Below are 27,137 nucleotides of genomic sequence, written 5' to 3'. Positions count from 1 at the left end.
CAACCACCCATTTATACTAATCCTATACTAATCCCATATTCCTACCAAACATCCCCATCTGTCCCTATATTTCCCTACCACCTACCTATACTAGTGACAATTTATAACGGCCAATTTACCTATCAACCTGCAAGTCTTTTGGCTTGTGGGAGGAAACCGGAGCACCCGGAGAAAACCCACGCAGACACAGGGAGAACTTGCAAACTCCACACAGGCAGTACCCAGAATCGAACCCGGGTCCCTGGAGCTGTGAGGCTGCAGTGCTAACCACTGCGCCACTGTCTTCTGGTAGATGGGGAGAAACGGTTCCCTTCCACTGATGGGAACAGTTTCTCTTGATCTACTCTGTCCAGACCCCTGGTGATTTTTAACTCCCCTCTATCAAATCTCCCCCTCAACCTTCTCTTTAAGGAGGACAGTGGCATAGGGGAAATGTCACTGAACTAGTAATCCAGAGGCCCGGGCTAATGCCCTGGGGACATGGGTTCGAATTCCCCCCAAGGCAGCTGGTGCAATTTAAATTTAATTAATTAATAAAAATCTGGAATTGAAAACTAGTCTCAGTATTGTTGCTATGAAACTACCATCGATTGTTGTAAAAACCCATCTGGTTCACTGATGTCCTTTAGGGAAGGGAATCTGCTGTCCTTCCCTGGTCTGGCCAACATGTGATTCCAGACCCACAGTAATGTGGTTGACTCTTAACTGCCCTCTGAAATGGTCTAGTAAGCCACTCCGTTGTCAAGGGCAATTGGGGTTGGGCAACAAATGCTGGCCTTGCTAGTGATGCCCACATTCCATGAAAGAAAAAAGACCCATCTTCACCAATCTATCCAGGTAAATGAAGTCCCTCATCCCTGGAACCATTGTCTCAAATCTTTTTTGCACCCTCTCTAAAGTCTTCGCATCTGTCCTAAAGTGTGCTGTCCAGAATGTAGGGTAGGTTTCATGATGGGTGGAGTGTACATGGGCTCTGTGTGGACATTCAGTGGGTGGGGTAAAGTGTACTTGGGCTGTGGGAGGACCAAGCTCGATAGGGAGACTGTCCCTTTTCATGTGACATGCTTTATTCCCCTTTGTGAAAGCCCTGAATGCCTCTTGTGCTGCAGGTGTGGGACGTCCTGAAGGAGGAGCCTCTGTGTAACTATCGCGGACATGTCGGGAGGCTGCTTGGTGTCCAGTGGTCTCCAGTCGATGCAGACTCCGTGTGGACAGGAGGAGATGACTTCACGGTGCAGCAGTGGGATGTTTCGAAACAGGAACACACCAGACCACCCAAAGGTACTGACCGCTGCGTCTTGTGTCTTGTGTTTTCTAGTTATTGTTGTACCTTTTATTCTCCTGATGCAGTGTTTCATTTTATGCGTGTTGTTTTTTACTGCAAAATTTCAACGCCTCAGGCCATGCCACAGCACTTTCCAGCCAATGAGAAGTACTTTTGAAGTGTGGTCATTATTGTAATGTAGGAAACACAGCAGCCAGATTGCGCACAGCAAGACCCCACAGACAGCAATGTGATCATGACCAGATAATCTGTGTTTTGTGATGTTGGTTGAGGGATAAATATTGGCCCCAGGACACTGGGGAAAAACTCCCGCACTCCTCAAAATTGTGCTTTACGATCCACTTGAGGGCAGTTGGGGCCTCGGTTAAATGTTTGAATAGGATAGATACACAGGAACGATTTCCTCTGGTTGGGCAATCCAGAACAGAGTGACAGAATGGTACAATTCGAGCTAGGACGTTCCGGAATGAAATCAGGAAGCACTTTTCCATGCAAAGGTTAATGAAAATCTGGAATTCTCCACGTGTTTTCCCCCCCCCCCCCCCCTCCCCGAGTAGCCTCCAAAAGCATGTGGACGCTGGGAGGGGATATTGGCGCTTTAGAGCGAGATTGATTGATGTTTGTTGGGTAAGGGTATCAAGGGATACAGAGCAAAGGCAAGGTGAATGGAGTTGAGGTACAGATCAGCCATGACCTCATTGGCTGGGTGGGCTGGAGGGGCTGAATGGCCTCGTCCTGTTCCTGTTACTGGTCGAGACGCTGTGAGGTTTACTGGTTGCAGAGCTGTGTTTCGGCCGTGGCTGAATCCGATGCTTTTATTCAAAAGGCTCGGCGGGGTGGAAGGTGTTGGTTGAACATTGCAGCAGTTTAAATGTTCTTCCTCAAATCAGGCAAAAAGGCTTTTGAGCTGGACAAAAAGAGGGTCAGCTGCCCGAAACCCAAATCGAAAAAAGCCAGGAAGAAAAATGAGAAAGGAACGACAGGGCAGGAAGGAGAAGAGAATCGGGAGAGCCCAGTGCCGAATATTACGACCAACAGGGATGTTAGTGGTGACCGAGAGGAGGAGGATGACTGTCAGGAGGAGGTAGAAATGGCAAAACTGTTCAATGGGATTTCACAAACTCCAGGTATGATTTGCTTTTTCACTTGCCCGTTCCCTCCCCTCTTTCTTCTGTTCTTTGTGATGTCAGCCTGGGCTAGTGGGTCGCGCACTCACCTCCTGAAGCTCACGGCTTCAAGTCCCGTAACCCCCGGCTGAGCCTCCTTGGTTCCAGTACTGAGGGAGTGCTGCACTGTCGGAGGTGCCATCTTTCGGATGAGACATTAAAGCAGGGCACCTCTGCCCCCTCGGCTGCTGTAAAAGATCCCACTGCCTCTGTTATGACGCAGCTTTGGGACATTAGATTCACTGCATGAGTTCGGACGGTTTAATCCAAATTCAGAATCACATTTTTGCCCCGAGCTGTCGAGTCCGACAGGAGCTTTTGAGTGAGACAGAAGGCATCAAGTCTAAAAACTTCAATGATGGTATTGAGAGACTCCAAAGACAATTCAGTGGACAGATTTAATTGGTGAATTATTGTGAAACGAGACATTTTTTAGGATTTATTTTGGACATGAACATTTCAGTTACTGAGTGAGAAAACAGCAAATGAAAAAGACAAAGCATTTTGAGTGATTCGTAGAAATACACTGGTCAGGTGTTACAATTTACGAGGACAGAATCCTAAATGAGGGCATAGGAATCGATAAATTAGATATAAACTGAGACAAAAAAAAAACACGAACAACAGGAAGCCAAGTTATACAGACGGGACATGTGTGCAAGCAGAGAGGTTTTTAATACATGTGCACAGAGAGTGGGCAAACTCCGAGATATCTCTTCATTCTGGGCTCTTGTGCATCCGAGATTTCCATTGGTCCACCATTAGCGGCTGTGCCTTCAACTACCGAGGCGCTAAGCTCTGGAATTCCCTCCCTAAACCTCCCCAATTTGCCAGCTCTCCTCCTTAAAACCTACCTCTCTTACCAAGCTTTCGGTTGCCTGTCCTCATATCTCCTAATGTGACTTGGTGCCACATTTTGTTTGCCAGTGCTGCTGGTGAAACGCTTTGGGATGTCTTTAATACGTTAAAGGCGCTATATAAATGCAAATTGTTGTCATTGTAATGTGGAATTGATGCCTCTCTCTCCTGTCTCTTCCTGACAGCATCTCTGGAGGAGCTCAGAGCACAGGAGAACACAGATCCCCTCGTTCCCAACACTCCACAAGCTGCAACGAACCAAACTCCTCAGGGGAAGAAAGAGAGGCTCAAAGTTGAGAGGAGAAGGGAGAGACCAGGTGAGCCTCTTGTTTGGCAAAGAACGTACCTGGAGAGATTTCTGCTCATCTGTGTGAGGATGCAGGAGCCAGAGGACCCGCGAATACAGGGTTTCAGCGCAGAGTTAAGCTCCCTCGACTGTGCTCCGCTGATGTAATTCAGCTCCAGTCTCCATCGCTGCACCAGCGTGAGGTTTAAATGCACCGATACTATTTACTTCAACTATTTCCTGTGGTTGCGACTTCCACATTCTCACCAGTCTCTGGGTAAAGAAATTTCTTCTGAATCCCCTATTGGATTTATTAGTGACTATCTTCTATTTATGGCCCCTAGTTTTGGTCTCCCTCACAGGTAGAAATATCTTCTCTCCGTCTGCCCCATCGAACCACTTCATAGTCTTAAAGACCACTGTTGGGTCCCATCTCTGTCTTTTTTCCACAAAAGGAAACACACAAGGTTCCACCAACAGCGATGAGACAAATGATCCATTAGTCTGTTTTGGCGTTCAGTCATGGGTAAATGATGTCTAGCAATCCTCCCTTCCTCTAGATCGTTTACGCCCGTCAGATGTAGCCTCGGCTTAAAGTCTTTTTCGAAAAATGATCCCTCCGACAGTGCAGTGCTTCCTCAGAACTCGAATCCAGACTGAGGCTCCCAGCGCACTCCCGAGGCGAACGGGACTTGGTATGAGTTAGAATGCAGGCAGTAGAGTTTTGGATGATTTGAAGTTGTTGACAGGAGAGGATTGGAATAGTCCATTCTGGAGGGAAGAAAGGCAAGGATGAGGGTTCCAACAGGAGATGAGCTGACTCGGGGCAGAGAAGGGTGATCGTGACAAACAAATAACAACTTTAGCGTCGCATGTCCCAGGGTGTTTCACAGCAGCGATTATCAGCCATGTATTTGAGGTGGTTCCTTGTGTTGCAGAGGCTGCAGTGAAGAAGAAGAAGGGTCGGTCAGTCCTTCCCCTCAGTACAGCCAATGATCACCGATCGAAGGAAGAGCTGCAATCGGACTGCGTGAATCTCGCTAAGATCCTGTATTCAAAAGGTGAGCCGTGCACAGCAAGACATGTTGAGCATGGAAGGAAAGGGCCTGTATTTCTGTAGCGCCTGTCACCACCTCAGCGAGTCACAAAGCCAATGAGGTACTTTTTGAGGTGTAGCCATTGTTGTAATGTAGCAAATGTGGCAGCCAATTTGCGCACAGCAAGCTCCCACAAACAGCATTGAGGTACTGACCAGATAATCTGTCTTTTTAGGTGTTGTTGAGGGATAAATATTGGCTGGGACACCTGGGGAGAACTCTCCTGCTGTTCTTCAAACTTTTACTCACCTGAGAGGGCAAATAGGGGCCATGGTTTAATGGCTCATCAGAAAGATGGCACCTAGGACAGTGCAGCACTCCCTCGGTACTGCACTGGGGAGTGTCAGCCTTGATTATGTGTTCAAACCTCTTAAATGGGACTTAAACCTCTGCCAGGTCTAACACCTCAATGAATGCTCCTCGTTCCTTTTAATCTTCTAATTCCTGTTACCCACCCCTTCCAAAACCAACCTCATAGTCATTACAGCATAGAAGGAGGCTATTCAGCCCATTGAGTTCATGCCAGCTCTCTGGAGAGCAATCCACTCAGTCCCATTCCCCTGCTCTATCCCTGTAGCCCTGCAAGTTTATTTCCCTCAAGTGCCCATCCAATTTCCTTTTGAAATCATTGATCATCTCTGCTTCCACCACCTTCGTGGGCAGCGAGTTCCAGGTCATTACCACTCGCTGTGTAAAAAAAAAAGTCTTTTTTTTTATTTGTTCGTGGGATGTGGGCACCTCTGGCAAGGCCAGCATTTATTGCTCATCCTTAATAGCCCATGAGAAGGTGGTGGTGAGCTGTCTTCTTGAATATAACTGAGTAGGCTTACTAGGTCATTTCGTAGGGCAGTTAAGGGTCAACCACACTGCTTGTCTGGAGTCACGTGTAGACCCAGACCGGGTAAGGACGTCAGATTTCCTTCCCTAAAGGACCAGATGGGTTTTTACAACAATTTGATGGCCGCCATTACTGATACTAGCTTCTTATTGCATATTTATTTAATTAATTGAATTTAAATTCCCCAGCTAATGAAGCGGGATTTGAACTCGTGCCTCTGGATTGTTAGTCCAGTAACATAACCACTGTGCGACTATACCCCTCAGTAGGTGCGATTGCCTGTTGTGTATGAAAGGTTTACTCTTTAACTGTGTTTTCTGTATGTGTTGATGCAGAGTCTGAACGCCAGAGGCAGCCGGGATCAGGGGAGGAGATCCAGTTGGGTCTCTTTGTGGACAGACCAGCTTTGTACAGGATGTTTGAAGAGGAAGGTAGGAGCTGTCTCCATCATTGCTCCTGCTCTTTACAGCTGCATGCAGGAAAATGCACAGATCAGTCAGTATTTGAGAGGGAGGGTCGGTTAATGTTCTGGATGGGATTCTTCACTCAAACAGGGCTGATGAAGGAAGGCACTTTGCTCAAAATGCTGCTTCCCTCCTCCTCCACTACTGACTCACCTGATGTGCGTTGCCACCATTTTAATACCAGAGTTCTGCACTCGTTTTTCTTATCTGCCCATTACATTATATTTTCAATGAGTTCTGAGGGTGGTGGAGGAGGAGGCGTTAAACAAAGGAAAGACTTGCATTTCTATAGTGCTTTTCCCTGTCTCGGGATGTCCCAAATTGCTTCCGGCCTGTGCAGTGGTTTCAGTTTACAACAAGTTTTTTTTTAAAAAGCGGCAGACCTGCGATTGGACTCCACGATGCTCGGCCGAGATTCGCAGCTGCGGAGTGTTAGCAATGGACTCAGTTGCAGCTGGAATCACTCCCTGGAGTCGGGAAAGTGTAGAATGGTGGATGAGCACGGCGCTAGGATTGCAAGAATCGCGCTTGACCCCTGCCTTCCGGTGACTGAGTTGTCAGCGGAGCAGAGGCTTTCTGCTCCGTTGACGCTTTTACTCCCGGGTCTGTGTGCACGCTCTGATAAATACGCACACGAGTGACATCATACTGACATCCGCGAGTGTCGTGTGTCCTGGGACGCAAGGCGCTGTCGCTTGCTTCCTCGTAACCCTTTTGCATCACATTTTCCAACACTCCTGATCACAGTCAAATTGAATTCCAGCCCAGCAATAGTAATTGGACGGAGTTATTCAACAACAACAACAAATAGCATTTATATGGCGCCTATTGATATGGTAAACACCCCAGAATGCTTCCCAAGTGCATAATGGGGCAAGAATTGATATGAGATATGAGGAAAGAGACCAAACCTTGATTGAAGAGGGAGATATTAAGGAGCATCGTAACCGAGGGGGGGGGGGGGGAGGCGTGGAGAGAGGGGAGCGGATAAGTTTAGGGAAGGAATTCCAGAGCTTGGGGCCCAGGCAGCTATTGGCACGGCCATCAATGGTGGAGCGATGAAAATCGGGGACATACCAGGGGCTAGAATTGGAGGCGCGCGGAGATCGTGGAGGGTTGTAAAATATAATATCGATAATGGAATCTGTCCTTCCACCTTGGGAAGGGTAAACCAATGAATTGATGTAAAGATTTTTTTTTTCAAAATGTCTTATTGCCAGCTTCAATTTCAATGCATTGTGTGTTTGCTTCTTGTTCCTGAACAGGTCAGAATCATCTAGAAGCCGGACATCCTGAAATATGTTACCAGCTGTTGCTGTGGAAAGGAGATGTGAAGGGAGCCTTGGAGATGGCCACTGAGAGGGGGGAGCTGAATGACTCTTTAGTTGCTATGGCACCCATGGGTAAGTTTTCTGCTCTGGTTTTCTTTTACAGGCCCTCTGAGCCTCTCGGCTTAAACATTCACTCCCATTGCCACTGACGCACAGTGGCAGCAGTGTGTACCATCTACAAGATGCACTGCAGCAATGCACCAAGGCTCCTTAGACAGCACCTTCCAAACCACGACCGCTGACACTTAGAAGGACAAGGGTAGCAGATGCATGGGAACACCACCACCTGCAAGTTCCCCTCCAAGTCACACACCATCCTGACTTGGAACTAGATCACCATTCCTTCACTGTCGCATGGTCAAAATCCTGGAACTCCCTTCCTGACAGCATTGTGGGTGTACCCGCACCAGATGGACTGCAGCAGTTCAAGAAGGCAGCTCACCAGCCCCCCCTCGAAGGCAATTAGGGATGGGCAATAAATGCTGGTCGTGCCAGCGACGCCCATAGCCTGAGAACAAACTTTAACAAGAAAACAGCAGCAGCTGGGTGAACCCGTCCTGCAGTTTCCTCAATGGTCACCTCTCGTCCTTTTCCTCACTGATAACCTGATCTCCCTTTCTTCCCGTCTTCTCTACTTCCCCTCCCTTCTCCCGAAGGCCCAGAGCGTTCCTGGCTGCAGATTCACAGGCAAGCCTGACCCTCCCAATAGCTTGCCTGCTCTTCACGTGTGGAGCCTAGGTGGTGAGGTTTTGGCTGGAGGTTCAGGCAGGGGCGCGATCACGTTCCGGTCCCAGTTTCGCCCACTACTCTTTACGGGTGTTAAACTCCAGAAAGCCTGTTGTGGAAGGATAATGCTGGAGCCTATCTTTACTCAGTTTCACCTTTATTGCACAGAGCAAAAGGATTGCAAACATGTAGCTCCTCACTCAAACCCTCCACCAGTCTCAGTAACTGCCTGCTTATAAATGCTCAAGTAAGATTGCAGTTAACACCCTCCACCTGCATATAATTAAACAATGATACACAATTAACAGATTCCCTTCTTTCTTTTATAATAAAACTTAGACTAACATGCTCAAAGAACATTTCAAAATAAATTTCATATTGGGTACAAAGTATTGTGAGATGCCCCTGCTCCAGCATCCCGAACAATTTCTTTGTTTCACAAAGAGAAATGTTAGTGCAATCGGATAGCTGATGATTTGCATCTACCCATTTGGGTTTGGAGATTTCCTTTCTCTCCAGCATTTGTTTCAATCCAGCAAGGTCAATACGTAGTCTTTGCTCACTCACACTTTTTGTAGAGTGTACATTGTCCCACAAAGAATAATTATCCACATAACATTCAATGGGTATCCTATCTTCAGTATGTCCCTTGTTTAGTATTTCTCCCAAAATATTTGACAAATAGAACCCCATATCCACCGCCTCCACAAGACCCAGTGTTTCCGCAGCTAAAGTGCTTTTAACAACCTGTTTTATTTTCTTAGCCTCCCAAGCTAAAGGACAACATTTCCCATTTTCACCCCTCAGGAATATCCATCAGCAAGATTAGCATGTGAAGCATCACTAAAAATTACTAGTTTCATGTTCTTTGGGTCACCTAAAGATGGGAACTTCAGTGCACATTTCTCCAGATTTAATTTTAGTGTTTTATTTGCCCTTAAAACATTCTCAACTTTTGGATGTTTCATCATCATGCTTAACTCCAGCACATCAAAACTAGCATCAGGCCTAGTCTGAGAGCGCAACCAGTTTAATTGACCAATCAAGCTTCGCAATTGCTCAGTCTCTTCTTCAGATAGATAGATGACCTAACGGGACTAACCGGGATGGGAGTAACACTCTCTAAATGGATTGTTGATTCAAACATATTCCAGACTTAATATCTAAACCAATATATTTAAAGGCCCCATAAGCCTGACTCTCAATCTTAAATTCTGCCCTAATGTTATTAATAACATATTTCTCAAAACCTGTAGCACCATCCCATAAAAAATCATCAACATGCATCATGAAGATGCCTGCAGGTTTCCCTTTATGATACCAATAAAACATTGCGGATCTGCTTTTAGCTGGACACAACCAATTTTAAGCAAAACAGATCTCACCGAGAAATACCACACCCCCTCTCATGGCATTTCTTCACGGACGAAGAATTTGGGACGGTTGTAGTCACCGGTTACAGGCCCGCTGGTGGCTGGTCAGGCCTATTGGTGACCAGCAGATCCTCCCACAGCGGGTACAATTGAAGGTGTAGTTACTGCTGGGGGTAATTGGGTCTATCCTTCTCTTCCTTTTCTCTTTCATGCTGGTTCTACGCTCAGTCTCAAAGGTGTCTGTAGCCCTCCTGATGTAGCATCTCCAGGTCTGCGCTTCCCGCTGGCGATGGTCGATGTGGCACACAGAGAGGGACTTCTTCAGGGAGTCCTTGAAATGTTTGCATGGGACCCCTCTGTTCCTTTTACCCGTGGAAACATCATTGATGCAATAGACGCATTTGTTCAGTTCCTGTAGTTTTCCTTCAGTATTTGCTGCCTCTTTAGGTGATTTCAGAAACACTTCTCTCTGGAAAGCATCACCCTACAGAAATGCAGCTTTTCTGTCAATGGATCTACACTCCCATGAATATGTGACCAGAAGAGCTAAAAAGATTTTCAAGATTACTTTTCCAGCTGTGGGAGGGTCCACTCTAACATCGGTATCACCCAGTCACTCTTCAAAACCCCTCGCAACTAACCTCACTTTAGCCTTATAAGTCCCACCGGGAAGGACTTTTTCAGTACAAATCCATCTATGTGACTAGGCTGGCTGTCCCCTGGTACCTCAGAATAAACTCCAAACGCTCTCCAACTCTCTAATTCGTTATGTTTTGCTTCTCTTATTAGTTTATCCTCAAGTTTATTGGCAGCCGCTAAAACTTCACAGTCATGAGGACTTCTGCTTCTAGTTTTATTCTGAGACTGCCCTCTAGCCTTTGTTGTGGAATCTGTTCAAACTACAGCCTCTATTAGCTCTTTGATGTCTTTCAGGACTTCTGTTATAAGATCTCCCTTGCGCACTATCGGAGGCTCTTTCTCCAGTAAGTGACTGTTTCCTTACACAAGAGTCACTTCCAGACCTGCTTGCACTGCGCTGTCTTACCCTCCACTCTTTCACCCCATTCTGCCTGTCCATGGTTCTGGCTTCTTGGCCGTCATTGAACATTCAACCAGTATTTAAACTTGCCAGTAGGTTTTGCTGCACATCCCACAATTGTTGTATTTATTAGACCCCTCTGGAATATATGTCACCGGAGTACATACTCTGGGCAGTTGGCCTTTGGATGCAATATCTCTTGCTTGAGCATCATAATCGCTGACATTACTATTGTTGTGGCAAGGTGAGGAGGGGTTAAAAGCTCCCCTCCTCTTACTTGACTGCAACAGCGTTTATTCACTTTTAAACAGTGGATGTGCTGACCACCTCAGTGAGTATTTACCATTTTCCTTTGTTGTGATCGTGAAAGAACCAATTGGACAGGTTTTCTTAGTTCAAACAGGAAAGCGGTGAGTTTATTATACTTAACAATTTAAACCAGATCTAAAGAAAATAATTTTTTTTAAACGTTACACATTCACAGGCACACTCACACGAGAATCGCACACACGCAAATAGGTTACAGAGTGAGAAGTAGATTTTGTGGTTGGATTAGATTCCAGAATAAATAAAAATTTTATATACAGTCTGTGAGGTTGGATGATGCTCTGGTCTTGCAGCTAAAGTTGTATTCTTGATGTCTTTGGCTGGTGGAAGTGCACTTTGCAGCTGGCCCACTTGGCTCAGGGTTCTCTTGGAGATAGACTTGTAGGTGGCTCTCTTCCCCTGGTGTCTCTGTAGCAATCTGTAGCCTTGAGGTGTCCACAGTCGCAGACAGTTTTTAAACCTGTGATGTTATCTGGAGAGAGAGAGAAGGAGAAACACAGCCCTTCTGCTTCTGCATAGTTCCAGTCATTGCTTGTCTCTCTCTGTCCAAGGAAACTCCCAGCTTTCACAGAGATAGACAGATGGTCACATGACTGCCTCAGTGTATTCTCTGGAACCTTCTAATGAGATTCAAGGTTAGGAATTTCCATCTCCTCAGGCCCCAGGATGCCAATATTTACACTTGCACTTTCAAAGTCAATGTGTCAGGACGGCCTTGAACGTCGTGCTAAGCCATTGTTTTGGGTCCAGGCTCATCAGACATGTGTCTCCTGTTGGAGGCCTTGGAATGTGAAAAGTATTTCAGATGCAAATTACGTTGGCCATCTTGGCCGCCAGTTCTTTAAAAGTTTTAAAAGTAGGATTTTTTTTCATGAAAAGTTTGATATAAGTTTCCAACCGATTAATTAAAATTTCTCATTTGGCATATCGTGTTTTCTTGACACTATCCAATCCTTGATCCACTGTATTCTGTTCCTCAGGATCTTCATCACAAAACATATGAGCATTTGAGGTACAAGGTGCCTCTTCTCCCTCAATCAGCTGCTCAGATTCTGAGATTTTATAATCAACCCTGATTAATGGCAAGGAATGAACCTGAACAGTTTGATTTCCATGCTTGATTACTACTGTCTTTTGACCACGACTGATGACCTTACCAGGGCCCTTCCATTCCCTATGAACCTATCTTTGAAAATACACCAAATCTCCTGAATTAAATTCCACCTCAGACGACCTTATACGATGCCTCGACGTTCTCTGAATTTTCTCAGAGCCCTCAACCTTGATGAAAGCTGGTCCCCCTGCATGTAAAGTATTCAAATGTGCAGAAAAAATGCAACTAATTGTAGTACCTTCTAGAGCAGGAGGACTGTCGGACAATACAGAGAGCAATTTGGGATTACGCCCATAGACCAATTAATAGGGATTATATCGCCCAACTGTCTGAAGCAAATTCCTTGCATGAACCGCCCATGCCAGAACAGTTGTCAACTTGCAGTTTGGTTGGTCAGCTAAGATTTTATGTAACATTTCATCAACCACTGTGTGATTCCTTTCACAAAGCCAATTGCTGAAAGGACATTCAGCTGCAGTATTCATAACCATAATTACATGTCTCTGATCTCGTCATTGGCAAATCCCCCACCATTATTGGTCAGAAACTTAGCTGGTGCCCCAAGTCCAGTCCCTATCCATTTCTCTATGATTGTATCTATAATCACCCTTTTCTCCTTGGTATTTATTATTGTAGAAAGACTAAATCTAGTTGCTGGGTCTATAAAATTTAGAATGAAAATATTCTTGCCTTTGTCCCGTACCTTTAAATCCATGGCAACTACCTCGTTAGTCACATGCCAACAGAAGACTTACAACAGGGCATGTTGGTGTCCTCTGATTTTTTTTATATATAGATTTCACACTTCACTAATCTCTTCTATTATCCTCGTAAACTCTTCATCAATCACACCTGCATCTTTTAGCAGGGTTTTTAATCTGACAAGAAGAGTGAGCAAATTGTCTGTGTAACTTTAAGATAATTTTGCTTTTAATCTCTGATTCTTATCACCTGATGCTATTAATACTTCTTTAGCGTTGACAAGAAACATCAGAATTTAATAAGGGGATACAATAGTGCCCTGACTGGGTAAACTGCAAATTCACTGAATTTCCATAAACAATTGTCTTATCATACTCCAGGTCAAGTTTCATTTGTGCCTTTTTCATTGAAGGCTTACTCAACAGTAAAGGTATCTCACTAGAGACTGCATCAGTACTGATAAAGTGGCTGACTCTAGCTATTTTACATGGAATTACAATTCTCTTTAGTGACTTCCATGTGTTATCACCAAACCTAACTCTAGTACTTTTATACCCCTTAACCTCGTGTCAATCTTCACTACTGTGTGAATCCAGATTGGTTACAATGCTATCAGTTCCACATAATGTTGATGTGCAAGCACTATCTAATACAGCACAGTTGAACAAATCACAACTAACGCATTCATTACAGGACTAAAACTCCTTGTGACTAGCCCAATTTATTCAGATTCATCACTAAACAGTGAGAGAGGTTATAATCATCAGAAAATGATAAACAGCGTAAAGAAAGCTTTACTCTGTATCTATTCTGTGCTGTACCAGCCCAGGCAGTGTTTGATGGGACAGTGTAGAGGGAGCTTTACTTTGTATCTAACCTGTGCTGTACCTGCCCTGGGAGTGTTTGCCGACACTGCTTGCCTGAACTGGGAAAGTGTTCCATTTTCTAGGACTGACGTTTATCATTAAGCTCACTGGGGGAATACCCCCCATACTAAATGATGTTCTTTGTTTCTTCCAGCTGGATATGCGGTTTGGGTGAGGACAATTGAGGCTTTTTCAAAGCAGCTGTGTTTCCAGGAACAGTACATCAAGGCTGCCACCTACCTCCTGTCCATTCACAAGGTGTACGAGGCAGTGAGACTTCTCCAATCTCACCAGCTGTTCAGGTAGAAGTGAGACGGGTGGTTTGTGTTGGGACAGGATGGGTTTGGCTGTTGGAGTGTGGAACAGTAGCTCTTTATTGGAAGGCTGTGGGTTCAAGTCTCAACTCCAGACGCTTGAGCACAAAATCCAGGCTGACACCTCCAGTGCAGCACTACACTGTCAGAGGTGTCATCTTTCACAGAATATTTCAGTACTGAGGGAGGCCATTCAGCCCATCGTGCCTTTGCCGGCTCTTTGAAAGAGCTGTGCAATTGATCCCAAACCCCCTGCTCATTCCCCAGAGTCAGGTAAATGTTTTCCCTTCAGGTATTTATCCAATTCTCTTTTGAATCTGCTTCCACTGCCCTTTCAGGCAGCGCGTTCCAGATCACGACAAATTTCCTCATCTTTCCTTTTTTTTTTTGCAATTTACTTAAATCTGTGTCCCTGGTTCGCGACCTTTCTACAAGTAGAAACCGTTCTCTCAATTTACTCAAAACCATTCATGATTTTGAACACCTCTACTGAATCTCCCCTTAATAGGAGCAGGACTAGGTCATTTGGCCTTTCGAGCCTGCTCCACCATTCATTATGATCATGGCTGATCATCTAACTCCGAACAGTCCCAGCGTCTCCAGTCTCTCCACATAACTGAAGTCCCTCATCCCTGATACCATTCTGGTAAATCTCCTCTGCACCTTCTCTAAGGCCTTGCCATCCTTCCTAAAGTGAGGTGCCCAGAATTGGACACAATACTCCAACAGAGACCTAACCAGTGTTTTATAAAGGTTTAGCACAACTTCCTTGTTTTTGTATTCTATTTCTGTATTTATAAAGCCATCTCAACCTGTCCTGCCACCTTCAAAGACTTGTGTATGTAAACCCCCAGTTCTCTCTCTTCCTGCACCCCGTTTAAAATTTTATCTTTTCATTTATATTGCTTTTCCCTCATTCCTCCTACCTAAATTAATCACTTCACACTTCCCTGCATTAAACTTCATCTGCCATCTGTCTGCCCATTTCAACAGTCTGTCCCCCTGAAATCTTTTACTCTACTCCTTATTGTTTCCTACATTTTCGAGTTTGGGATGGGACGCGTTAAATCAAGCGAGTGCTAGATACTAAGTCAAGACTGACCCTTTGATCTGTAAAAGCACTTAATATTTTCCTCAAAATCTGTGCTTTCTCATCCTCTTCGCAATCAATTTATTGAAGCGGGAACAGAAAGTTCCGGAAATACTCAGCAGGTCGGGCAGCATCTGTGTAGAGAGAAACAGTTAATGTTTCAGGTCTGCGACCCTTCATCAGAACTGGCACAAGTTAGAAATGTAACAATCTTTGAGAAAGTTTTTAGTTTAGAGATACAGCACTGAAACAGGCCCTTCGGCCCACCGAGTCTGTGCTGACCATCAACCACCCATTTATACTAATCCTACACTAATTCGATATTCCCTACCACATCCCCACCTGTCCCTATATTTCCCTACCACCTACCTATACTAGGGGCAATTGCTAATGGCCAATTTACCTATCAACCTGCAAGTCTTTGGCATGTGGGAGGAAACCGGAGCACCCGGAGGAAACCCACGCAGACACAGGGAGAACTTTCAAACTCCACACAGGCAGTACCCAGAATTGAACCCGGGTCGCTGGAGCTGTGAGGCTGCGGTGCTAACCACTGTGCCACTGTGCCGCCCCAGTGGAAGGGGGAAGAAGAACCAGAAAGAAGGACCGTGATAGGACGGAGGGGGGAGAGATTAAATGACAGAGATGCCATGGAACAGAATGCAAATGGAATGCTAAATAGGTATAGTGAAAGACAAAGCACGAGTGCAGAGAGAGTGCTAATGGCAGAATATTGAACAGCTCTGATAGCAAAAACATGAAAAATAAGTTTGACTGGCACATGGTTAAAGAATAAATAATTTAAAAAGAATATATAAATTTTAAAAAATAAACAAAAGATAATGGACGTCCAATCTCTCTACACCTCCATCCCCCACCAGGACAGTCTGAGGGCTCTCCGCATCTTCCTTGAACAGAGGCCCAACCAGTCCCCATTCACCACCACCCTCCTCCGCCTGGCTGAACTTCCGCATGTTCTGCATGGGTCCCAGTTATGCCTATCTTTTTGTAGGATATTGTTTCTCTCTCTACAGATGCTGCCAGACCTGCTGAGTATTTCCGGCATTTTCTGATCTCATTTCAGAGTTCCAGCATTTTCAGTATTTTGTGCCGATTTATTGAAGAGTCTAATTCTAATCCTTGTCCACACCCATACATCGAGAATACATTGCCAGTGAGCACTGACAACTTTTGTGTACAAGCTACCTTTTTCTTTCTATCTTATACTGTTTTTACCCCCTTCCCGTGCTTTCCAGCACTGAAAGATCTAAAATAAATCCTTAAAAATGCTCTGGAATTTTATTTTTCACCAATTAAACTTAAGCTCCAGGAGTAAAACTGTTCTCTTTTATAACTGGCATCTTCGAAACAAATTGAAAGCAATTATATCTTAACTCGCAACAAGTGTCATTCAAACATCACCCCTGTGCTCACTGACCTACATTTGGCTCCCGGCCCGGCAATGTCTCGATCTAAATTTTTCATCCTTGTTTTGAAATCCCTCGCCTCTCCCTACCTCTGTAACCTTCAGCCCTAAAAACCCTCTGAGATCTCTGCACTCCTCCAATTCGTTTCTCGAGCATCCTTGATTTTAATCACTCCGCCATCAGTAAACATGCCTTCAGCTGCCTGGGATCTGAGCTCTGGAGTTTCCTCCTTAAACCTCTCGCTCGCTCTGTCGCTCTCTCTCGCTCTCTGTCTCTTTCTTTTCCCCCCCCTCCCCCCCCCCCAAAAAAAACCTATCTCTTGTTCTAATATGTCCTTACATGACTCTGTGTCAAAGTTTGTCTGATTGTGCTACTGTGATGTGCCTTGGGATGTTTTCTTGTGTTAAAGGTGCTATATAAGTGCAAATTGTTGTTGTTTATGACATTGTTTCTGTTTCAATAGGGAGGCCATTGCCATCGCCAAAGCCCGTCTCCAGGCCGATGACCCTGTGCTGACGGAGCTCTACACCGACTGTGCTAGTATCATGGAGAAAGACGGCCATTACACCATTGCAGCTAAATGGTAAGAGTTCAGTATCGGCAATTAAACCATCTAGAACATGCCCCGGTCTGCATCGTGCCTACTGAGTGCCAACTCTGGAATTGGAGCCTCCAATTCATGGAGGTGTCATCACATGACCACCTGGCTCCAATCGTCCTGCCCTGTCCATGCTCCCCTGCCATTGGTCAATTGACCCATCCATCCTCTAACACCCGCCTTCCCCTTTCCAGCCAATGGGAGACCCAGCAAACCCTTCATCACCTGATTGACAGTCAAGCATCATCCAATCAAACAGCACTTTTAATTCTATCGCCAATGTTTTTATGACTAATAAATTAGTATTCAAAGGAATTTAAAATAATCATGCTCAGTTTTTTAAATGTGACTATGATTTTTCTCCTTGGTTTGCTCATGGCAATATTTTGGAGATTAATCGTTAATTCCTGGAGACTTCAGAGCAATCCTGGAGGGTTTCTCTCGCTCTATTTCTATTGTGCTCGCCCCATAACATTAAAGTCAAGTTCTCCTACTGCAGCCCTGGGTAAATACCCCACTCAGTATCGGACTAACCAAGAAGACGCCAAGTTTGATGCTCAGACCTGTGCTCTGAGATGATCTTGGGAAGGGTGAGGCGCGGCAGTTAACAAGGTCAGGGACTGGGGCATTAAACAGTGCACCTAGTCAGCTGGCGCTGTCTTCACCCGAAGGGGTGGAAATGACACTCTTAAAATATATATATGACCCTCATTCTGGTCTCACCCGCAAGTGGATTCATCATACAGACACTGGAGAACGTGCAAAACAAGATACCAAAATTGAGAGGTTTTACACATCAGGGAAGATTGAATGAACTCGGGCTCCTTCCTCTAGAAAGAGAAGACCAAAGGAACATAGGAGCAGGAGTAGGCCATTCAGCCCGTCGAGCCTGCACTACCATTCAATTAGATCATGGCTGATCATCTACCTCAACGCCACTTTCCCCGACTATCCCCATATTCCTTGATGTCATTAGTATCCAGATATCTAACAATTTCTGTCTTGAACATGCTCAATGATTGAGCTTCCACAGCCCTCTAGGGGAGAGAATTCCAAAGATTCACCACCCTCTGCGTGAAGAAATTCCTCCTCATCTCAGTCCTAAATGGCCAACCTCTTATTCTGAGTCTCTCTCCCCTAATTCTAGACTCACCAGCCAGGGGAAAAACATCCTATCTACATCTACCTGTCAGGCCCTGTAAGAATTTTGTAAGTTTCAATGAGATCACCTCTCATTCTTCGAAACTCTAGAGAATACAGGCCCAGTTTCCTCACTCTCTCCTCATAAGACAATCCTGCCATCCCAGGGATTAGTCTGGAGAACCTCCGCTGCACTCCCTCTCTGGCAAGTATATCCTTCCTCAGATAAAGGAGACCAAAACTGTACACAATACTCTCGGATGACCCGATTGAAGTCTTTAAAAAAAGTGTTGAAAAGGTTTGATAGGGTGGACACAGAGGAGATGTTTCCACTTGTGGGTGAGACTCAGAACTAGGGTCCATAAATGTAAGATAGTCACCAATAAATCCAATAGGGAATTCAGGAGAAACCTCTTTACCCAGAGAATGGTGAGAATGTGGAACTCACTACCGCAGGGAGTAGTTGCGACGAGTAACATCATGCATTTAAGGGGAAGTTAAATAAGCCTATAAGGAATCGAAGGATATGTTGATGGGGTGAGATGAAGTAGGGCTGAGAGGAGGCTCATGTGGAACATTAATGCCACGATGGACCAGTTGAGCTGAATGGGCTGTTTCTGTGCTGTGCATGCTGTGTAATTTTGTGTTTAAAATGGAAAGGGCAGTGTAGATGGAAACAGTCTGTCCCCAGTAGTTGAGGGTTTTCAAACAAAGGACCAAAGACAAGAGATTATATAGAAACTGTCGACCTTCGAGATTAGATTGGAGTTGGGGGGGTGGTGGGGGGGGTGTGAAGATACTGGGTTGCTGAAGGACACTGGGTGGGTAAGTGTGATTGGGACTATTTATCTATGCGGAGGCTAAACACCAGCACAGATTGGTTGGGCCAAATGGCCTGTTAGTGTGTTTAGAGATACAGCACTGAAACAGGCCCTTCGGCCCACCGAGTCTGTGCCGACCATCAACCACTCATTTATACTAATCCTACACTAATCCCATATTCCTACCACATCCCCACCTGTCCCTATATTCCCATACCCCCTACCTATACTAGGGGCAATTTATAATGGCCAATTTACCTATCAACCTGCAAGTCTTTTGGCTTGTGGGAGGAAACCGGAGCACCCGGAGAAAACCCACGCAGACACAGGAGGAACTTGCAAACTCCACACAGGCAGTACCCAGAATTGAACCCGGGTCGCTGGAGCTGTGAGGCTGCGGTGCTAACCACTGCGCCACTGTGCCGCCCCTAACTTCCATGTAAATAGTTGGGGATATCTCACTGTGGGGGAGGAGGTAAGGGGATGGTTTACTGGTGGCAGTGACCAACAAGTGAGAAATCCTGGCTGACAAGTCAGCCTTCCAAGAATGAAACTTATTCCTAACTGTTGGTGTATATTGGAGGACAGCGAGAGAGAGAAATAGGAGAGCACGTGATTTGAGTTAACGTAGCAGCAATTGGTTGAACTTTCTGCTCACCACATCCTGCACTGTTCCAGCTATCTAACAGCCAAATCGCCTTATGACGCGGCCAAGATCTTGGCAAAGAAGGGAGACGTGGCTTCACTGAGGACAGCTGCTGAAGTGGCCGCCATAGTTGGCGAGAAGGAGCAGTCCGCCTTATTCTCCTCCAGATGTGCCTTGGATCTGCTGTCTCTGCACAACTGGCTGGGGGCACAGGACGTCTTGCGCCTGCAGGAGAGTTTGTTGGTGAGTGTGGGCGGTGGGGTGGGGGGGAGGTTTAATCTCTGGCAGGGACCGCACTTCAGAACTGGGGGCGCAGCCATTAAAGCATGCAGCCAGCTGAGTATTGTGTTGAAGGAGAAAGGAAATGCTTGCATTTATATAGCGCCTTTCATGACCACCAGACCTCCCAAAGTGCTCTACAGCCAAAAAAAAAAATACTTTTTGAAGTGTAGTCACTGTTTTAATGTAGGAAATGCGGCAGCCAATTTGCGCACAGCAAGATCCCACAAACAGCAATGTGATAATGACCAGATAATCTGTTTTTGCCATGTTGATTGAGGGTTTGATATTGGCTGGGACACCAGGGAGAACCCCCCCCCACCCCCCGATCCCTTCTTTAGAACAGTGCCATGAGATCTTTTACCTGATAGGGCAAACGGGGCTTCCATTTAACATCTCATCCAAAAGACGGGCACCTCCGCCAGTGCAGCACTCACTCAGTACTGACCCTCGGACATTGCAGCACTCACTCAGTACTGACCCTCGGACATTGCAGCGCTCACTCAGTACTGACCCTCGGACAGTGCAGCGCTCACTCAGTACTGACCCTCGGACAGTGCAGCGCTCACTCAGTACTGACCCTCGGACAGTGCAGCGCTCACTCAGTACTGACCCTCGGACAGTGCAGCGCTCACTCAGTACTGACCCTCGGACAGTGCAGCGCTCACTCAGTACTGACCCTCGGACAGTGCAGCGCTCACTCAGTACTGACCCTCGGACAGTGCAGCGCTCACTCAGTACTGACCCTCCGACAGTGCAGCGCTCACTCAGTACTGACCCTCCGACAGTGCAGCGCTCACTCAGTACTGACCCTCCGACAGTGCAGCGCTCACTCAGTACTGACCCTCCGACAGTGCAGCGCTCACTCAGTACTGACCCTCCGACAGTGCAGCGCTCACTCAGTACTGACCCTCCGACAGTGCAGCGCTCACTCAGTACTGACCCTCCGACAGTGCAGCGCTCACTCAGTACTGACCCTCCGACAGTGCAGCGCTCACTCAGTACTGACCCTCCGACAGTGCAGCGCTCACTCAGTACTGACCCTCCGACAGTGCAGCGCTCACTCAGTACTGACCCTCCGACAGTGCAGCGCTCACTCAGTACTGACCCTCCGACAGTGCAGCGCTCACTCAGTACTGACCCTCCGACAGTGCCGCACTCCCTCAGTACTACACTGGAGTGTCAGCCTAGATTTTTGTTCTCAAGTTGTAGAGTGGGACTTGAACCTGCAACTTTCTGAGGCAGGCGAGTGTGATACCAACTGCGCCACAGACAGCTGTAAGAAACAAGAATTGCATTTGTATAGCACCTTTCACAGCTCAGAATGCCAGTGTGCTGAAGGTGCTCCCACAGTGCTGTGAGGGAGGGGGTTCCAGGATTTTGATCCCGTGACAATGATGGAACAGCCGATACATGTGCAGGAGGGGATGGTGTGTGTGGCGCACTGGTCACCAGTAGTATTTATCACGTTGGATTTCACTGAGTGACCATTAGTAGTGCCTGGAATTTCTAATGGATGGCTGTGCATTTTACAGATGTAGTTGTGTTTTAACTCTGTGTCTAGGGGCAGAGGTTGGTGCTGTGCACGTATGAGCTACTGTATCGGTACCTTGCTGACAGGGAGCTGGTTCTGTGGAAGAGCATGAACCCGCCATGCTACAACAGCTGGAGTTTACAGAACGACGAACCACTCATTAACTCGGTGACTGCGGTCTGGCAAAGTGAGTTTGGCATCACATCTGCAGACAAGGAGCGACTGAAGACTGTTGATGGGCAACTGAGGAGGATGGAGCACCCTGTGACGTCTCACAACACCCCTCCCAGACTGGTATCTGCTCGTTCTCTCTCTCGCTCTCTCCAACACGTCGTTTCCTCTATCCATTATTCTCACTCCCATTCTCCCTCTTCTGTGCCCTCTCCCCCACGCTTTCCCTCTGCCCCTCGCTCACAAGATTGTCCCTTTGTTTCCTGAAGCTACTGACTCGAGCCAGGACCCAACTGCATTCTTAACCTGTGAATCTTGCTAGTGCCTGTAGACTGTTTGACTGTCAGAGGCATCACGGGAAAAGCAATATGCTCCCCAGGGTCCACATGTTAACTGTCAACAGCTGTGAAAGGGACAGTGATCGGGGGCGGGAGTGCACTGTGTTTTATTAGCTTCTTCTCTCCCTAACCCAGCAACAGTGAGGGTAGTTCTAGGGTTGTAAAATTGTGCAGGCTGAGATTAACTAACTCAGCTCACACCGTGATCTTGGTTGTGGTATTAACCTGGGATGCCTCAAGCAAAGGACCTGGGGGTGTGGGGGGAGAATTTCTCTTTGGCGCAGCAAGTTGTTGTGATCTGGAATTCACTGTCTGAAAGGGCGATCGAAGCAGATTCAATAGTAACTTTCAGAAGAGAATTGGATAAACACTTGAAGGGGAAAAAATATTTCGGACCATGAGGTAAGAGCAGGGGAGAGTGGGACCAGTTGGATAGCTCAAAGAGCCAGCACAGGCATGAAGGGTTGAATGTCCGCCGCCTGTGCTGTATCAGTCAATGATGTAGTTCACCATTATCGCTCGCTCAAGTGCTCCAAGTTGTTCAGACAAGCACGATGAAAGTTTAAGAATGTGTCACACCCCCACAGGGCAATATATAGAGGGTTTTTAATATTTGTTTTTGGGATGTGGGCGTCGCTGGCCAGGCCAGCATTTATTGCCCATCCCTAATTGCCGTTGAGAAGGTGGTGGTGAGCTGCCTTCTTGAACCGCTGCAGTCCATGTGGGGTAGGTACACCCACAGTGCTGTTAGGAAGGGAGTTCCAGTATTTTGACCCAGTGACAGTGAAGGGACGGCGATATAGTTCCAAGTCAGGATGCTGTGTGACGTTAAATGGCTTCCTTCTGTGCTATATGATTCTTGTGGTTTGTGTGGCTTAGCACTGACCTTTATAAATAAATAGAGAGCTTGGATTTCTGTAACTCCTTTCAAGCTAATGAAGGACCTTTGAACCATACTCACTGTTGTAAGATAGAAAACGCAGCAGCCAATTTGCACACAGCAAGCTCCCACAAACAGCAAGGTGATAATAGCTGGATACTCTGTTTCAGTATTGTCGGTTGAGGGATAAACCCCCAGTTTGACTTCAAACTGGTGCCATGAGAGGCCAGACTGGGCTGCTATTTAACGCCATGATTCATTGAGGCAGGGGTTATGCTGCAATTTAATGTGTGTCCCGCAGTGTGGAAAGAAATGAGTTTGAGTAGAAGATAGTGGTGTGAATAGTCTTCGGTATCTGAGGAATCTTCGCAATATTCCATTTATGAGAGTAACACTCATCCTCCACTCTCCCAGCTGATGCTACACTTGGCTCATGAACTGAGCCTGGCAATATCGAACATGCTGCTATCAGACTATACCCAGATGGTCACTGTCCTACTTGAAGCTGTGGTTTGTTGTGTCAACGCTGGAAATTTCACTTTGATGCAGGAAATCAGCAAGATTGCTCTACCAGAGGGTAAGTAAAACTCCCTCTGCATTATCTAATCAAAGTACTCCCAGGGCAGGTACGGCGCGGGGTTAGATACAGAGTAAAACTCCCTCTGCATTATCTAATCAAAGTACTCCCAAGGCAGGTACGGCATGGGGTTAGATACAGAGTAAAGCTCCCTCTACAAAAAACAAATGGGGTTAGATACTGAGTAAGGCTCCCTCTACACTGCCTCAACTAACACTCCCAGTGCTGGTACAGCACAGGATTAAATATAGAGTAAAGCTCCCTCTACACTGTCCCCATCAAACACTCCCAGCGCAGCTACAGCATGGGTTAAAAAATAAATAAATAAAATCAGGGTTGGCTGCTGTCTGATTGAGGACTGCTCAGTGTTTACCGAGATTCAGCTAACTGGCTGATGCTGAAAACAAAAGAAAAAAAAAACTGGGTTAGATACAGAGTAAAGCTCCCTCTACACTGTCCCCATCAAACACTCCCAGGACAGGTGCAGTACGGGGGTTAGATAAAAAAAAACGGGGGTTAGATACAGAGTATAAAACTCCCTCTACACTGCCCCAACATCAGATGGAGAGTCCCCTAAAAAAAAAAACGGGGGTTAGATACAGAGTAAAAAAAAAACGGGGTTAGATACAGAGTAAAGTCCCCTCTACACTGTCCCCATCAAACGCTCCCAGGGCAGGTACAGCACGGGGTTAGATACAGAGTAAAATTCCCTCTACACTGTCCCCATCAAACACTCCCAGGACAGGTACAGCACGGGGTTAGATACAGAGTAAAGCTCCCTCTACACTGTCCCCATCAAACACTCCCAGGACAGGTACAGCACTGGGATCGGCTTAAAAAAAAAACAGTGCCCTGTGAAATACTCTATACTTTTACACATAGATACCTGGGATCTCGATGTTGTGGCCATTTCAGAGACATGGGTAGAGCAGGGGCAGGAATGGATGTTGCAGGTTCCGGGATTTAGATGTTTCAGTAAGAACAGAGAAGAGGGTAAAAGAGGGGGGGGTGTGGCATTGTTAATCAAGGAGAGTATTACAGCGACAGAAAGGACGTTTGAGGACTCGTCTACTGAGGTAGTATGGGCCGAGGTTAGAAACAGGAGAAGAGAGGTCACCCTGTTGGGAGTTTTCTATAGACCTCCGAATAGTTCCAGAGATGTAGAGGAAAGGATAGCGAAGATGATTCTCGACAGGAGCGAGAGTAACAGGGTAGTTGTTATGGGGGACTTTAACTTTCCAAATATTGACTGGAAATACTATAGTTCGAGTACTTTAGATGGGTCTGTTTTTGTCCAGTGTGTGCAGGAGGGTTTTCTGACACAGTATGTGGACAGGCCAACCAGGGGCGATGCCACATTGGATTTGGTACTGGGTAATGAACCCGGCCAGGTGTTCGATTTAGATGTAGGTGAGCACTTTGGCGATAGTGATCACAATTCGGTTAGGTTTACCTTAGCGATGGGCAGGGACAGGTATATACAGCAGGGCAAGAATTATAGCTGGGGGAAAGGAAATTATGACGCAATTAGGCAAGATTTAGGATGTGTAGGATGGGGAAGGAAACTGCAGGGGATGGGCACAAACGAAATGTGGAGCTTATTCAAGGAGCAGCTAATGCGTGTCCTTGATAAGTATGTACCTGTCAGGCAGGGAGGAAGTTGTCGAGCGAGGGAGCCGTGGTTTACTAAAGAAGTTGAAGCGCTTGTCAAGAGGAAGAGGGCGGCTTATGTTAGGATGAGACGTGAAGGCTCAGTTAGGGCGCTTGAGAGTTACAAGCTAGCCAGGAAGGATCTAAAGGGAGGGCTAAGAAGAGCAAGGAGAGGACACAAGAAGTCATTGGCGGATAGGATCAAAGAAAACCCTAAGGCTTTCTATAGGTATATCAGGAATAAAAGAATGATAAGAGTTAGAACAGGGCCAATCAAGGATAGTAGTGGGAAGTTGTGTGCGGAATCAGAGGAGATAGGGGAAGCGTTAAATGAATATTTTTCGTCAGTATTTACAGTAGAGAAAGAAAATGTTGCCGAGGAGATTACTGAGACACAGCCTACTAGGCTAGATGGGATTGAGATTCACAAGGAGGAGGTGTTAGCAATTTTGGAAAGAGTGAAAATAGATAAGTCCCCTGGGCCAGATGGGATTTATCCTAGGATTCTCTGGGAAGCCAGGGAGGAGATTGCAGAGCCGTTGTTGTTGATCTTTATGTCATCATTGTCGACAGGAGTAGTGCCGGAGGACTGGAGGATAGCAAATGTTGTCCCCTTGTTCAAGAAGGGGAGTAGAGACAGCCCTGGTAATTATAGACCTGTGAGCCTTACTTCGGTTGTGGGTAAAATGTTGGAAAGGGTTATAAGAGATAGGATTTATAATCATCTTGAAAAGAATAAGTTCATTTGCGATAGTCAGCACGGTTTTGTGAAAGGTAGGTCGTGCCTCACAAACCTTATTGAGTTTTTCGAGAAGGTGACCAAACAGGTGGATGAGGGTAAAGCCGTGGATGTGGTGTATATGGATTTCAGTAAGGCGTTTGATAAGGTTCCCCACGGTAGGCTATTGCAGAAAATACGGAAGTATGGGGTTGAAGGTGATTTAGAGCTTTGGATCAGAAATTGGCTAGCTGAAAGAAGACAGAGGGTGGTGGTTGATGGCAAATGTTCATCCTGGAGTTTAGTTACTAGTGGTGTACCGCAAGGTTCTGTTTTGGGGCCACTGCTGTTTGTCATTTTTATAAATGACCTGGATGAGGGTGTAGAAGGGTGGGTTAGTAAATTTGCGGATGACACGCAGGTCGGTGGAGTTGTGGATAATGTCGAAGGGTGTTGTAGGGTACAGAGGGACATAGATAGGCTGCAGAGCTGGGCTGAGAGATGGCAAATGGAGTTTAATGCGGAGAAGTGTGAGGTGATTCACTTGGGAAGGAGTAACAGCAATGCAGAGTACTGGGCTAATGGGAAGATTCTTGGTAGTGTAGATGAGCAGAGAGATCTTGGTGTCCAGGTACATAAATCCCTGAAAGTTGCTACCCAGGTTAATAGGGCTGTTAAGAAGGCATATGGTGTGTTAGCTTTTATTAGTAGAGGGATCGAGTTTCGGAGCCACGAGGTCATGATGCAGCTGTACAAAACTCTGGTGAGGCCGCACCTTGAGTATTGCGTGCAGTTCTGGTCACCGCATTATAGGAAGGATGTGGAAGCTTTGGAAAGGGTGCAGAGGAGATTTACTAGGATGTTGCCTGGTATGGAAGGAAGGTCTTACGAGGAAAGGCTGAGGGACTTGGGGTTGTTTTCGTTAGAGAGAAGGAGGAGGAGAGGTGACTTAATAGAGACATACAAGATAATCAGAGGGTTAGATAGGGTGGATAGTGAGAGTCTTTTTCCTCGGATGATGATGGCAAACACAAGGGGACATAGCTTTAAGTTGAGGGGTGAAAGATATAGGACAGATGTCAGAAGTAGTTTCTTTACGCAGAGAGTAGTAGGGGCGTGGAACGCCCTGCCTGCAACAGTAGTAGACTCGCCAACTTTAAGGGCATTTAAGTGGTCATTGGATAGACATATGGATGAAAATGGAATAGTGTAGGTCAGATGGTCGGCGCAACATCGAGGGCCGAAGGGCCTGTACTGCGCTGTAATGTTCTAATGTTCTAAGATACAGAGTAAAGCTCCCTCTACACTGTCCCCATCAAACACTCCCAGGACAGGTACAGCACGGGGTTAGATACAGAGTAAAGCTCTCTTTATGCTGTTTTTCCTTTCCTGTTGGTTGTAACCTCTCACTGTTTAATAAAAAGGCTCATGAAGGTGCAAAAAAAGATCTACAAGGATGATACCAGAACTGAGCGGAAAATA

The 27,137-nt window shown here is 46.2% G+C and overlaps 1 protein-coding gene across 1 annotated transcript in view; it reads left to right on the top strand.

Annotated features, from left to right (window-relative positions):
- gemin5 (gem (nuclear organelle) associated protein 5) overlaps positions 1–27,137 on the top strand; it is a 59,606-nt gene that overhangs the window by 26,641 nt on the left and 5,828 nt on the right. The window contains exons 15-25 of the mRNA XM_068044067.1: positions 1,110–1,281; positions 2,176–2,412; positions 3,495–3,626; positions 4,534–4,656; positions 5,866–5,961; positions 7,260–7,397; positions 13,627–13,774; positions 16,767–16,886; positions 19,541–19,751; positions 21,352–21,615; positions 23,125–23,287. Coding sequence (XP_067900168.1) covers positions 1,110–1,281; positions 2,176–2,412; positions 3,495–3,626; positions 4,534–4,656; positions 5,866–5,961; positions 7,260–7,397; positions 13,627–13,774; positions 16,767–16,886; positions 19,541–19,751; positions 21,352–21,615; positions 23,125–23,287 — 1,804 coding nt within the window. The remainder of the gene's footprint in view (positions 1–1,109; positions 1,282–2,175; positions 2,413–3,494; positions 3,627–4,533; positions 4,657–5,865; positions 5,962–7,259; positions 7,398–13,626; positions 13,775–16,766; positions 16,887–19,540; positions 19,752–21,351; positions 21,616–23,124; positions 23,288–27,137) is intronic.

The sequence above is a fragment of the Heterodontus francisci genome, chromosome 12 (assembly GCF_036365525.1).
Source record: "Heterodontus francisci isolate sHetFra1 chromosome 12, sHetFra1.hap1, whole genome shotgun sequence".
In the NCBI taxonomy this organism is placed as follows: domain Eukaryota; kingdom Metazoa; phylum Chordata; class Chondrichthyes; order Heterodontiformes; family Heterodontidae; genus Heterodontus; species Heterodontus francisci.
Note: the sequence above shows the minus strand (reverse complement) of the source record. Positions and strands in the feature narration are given on the sequence as shown.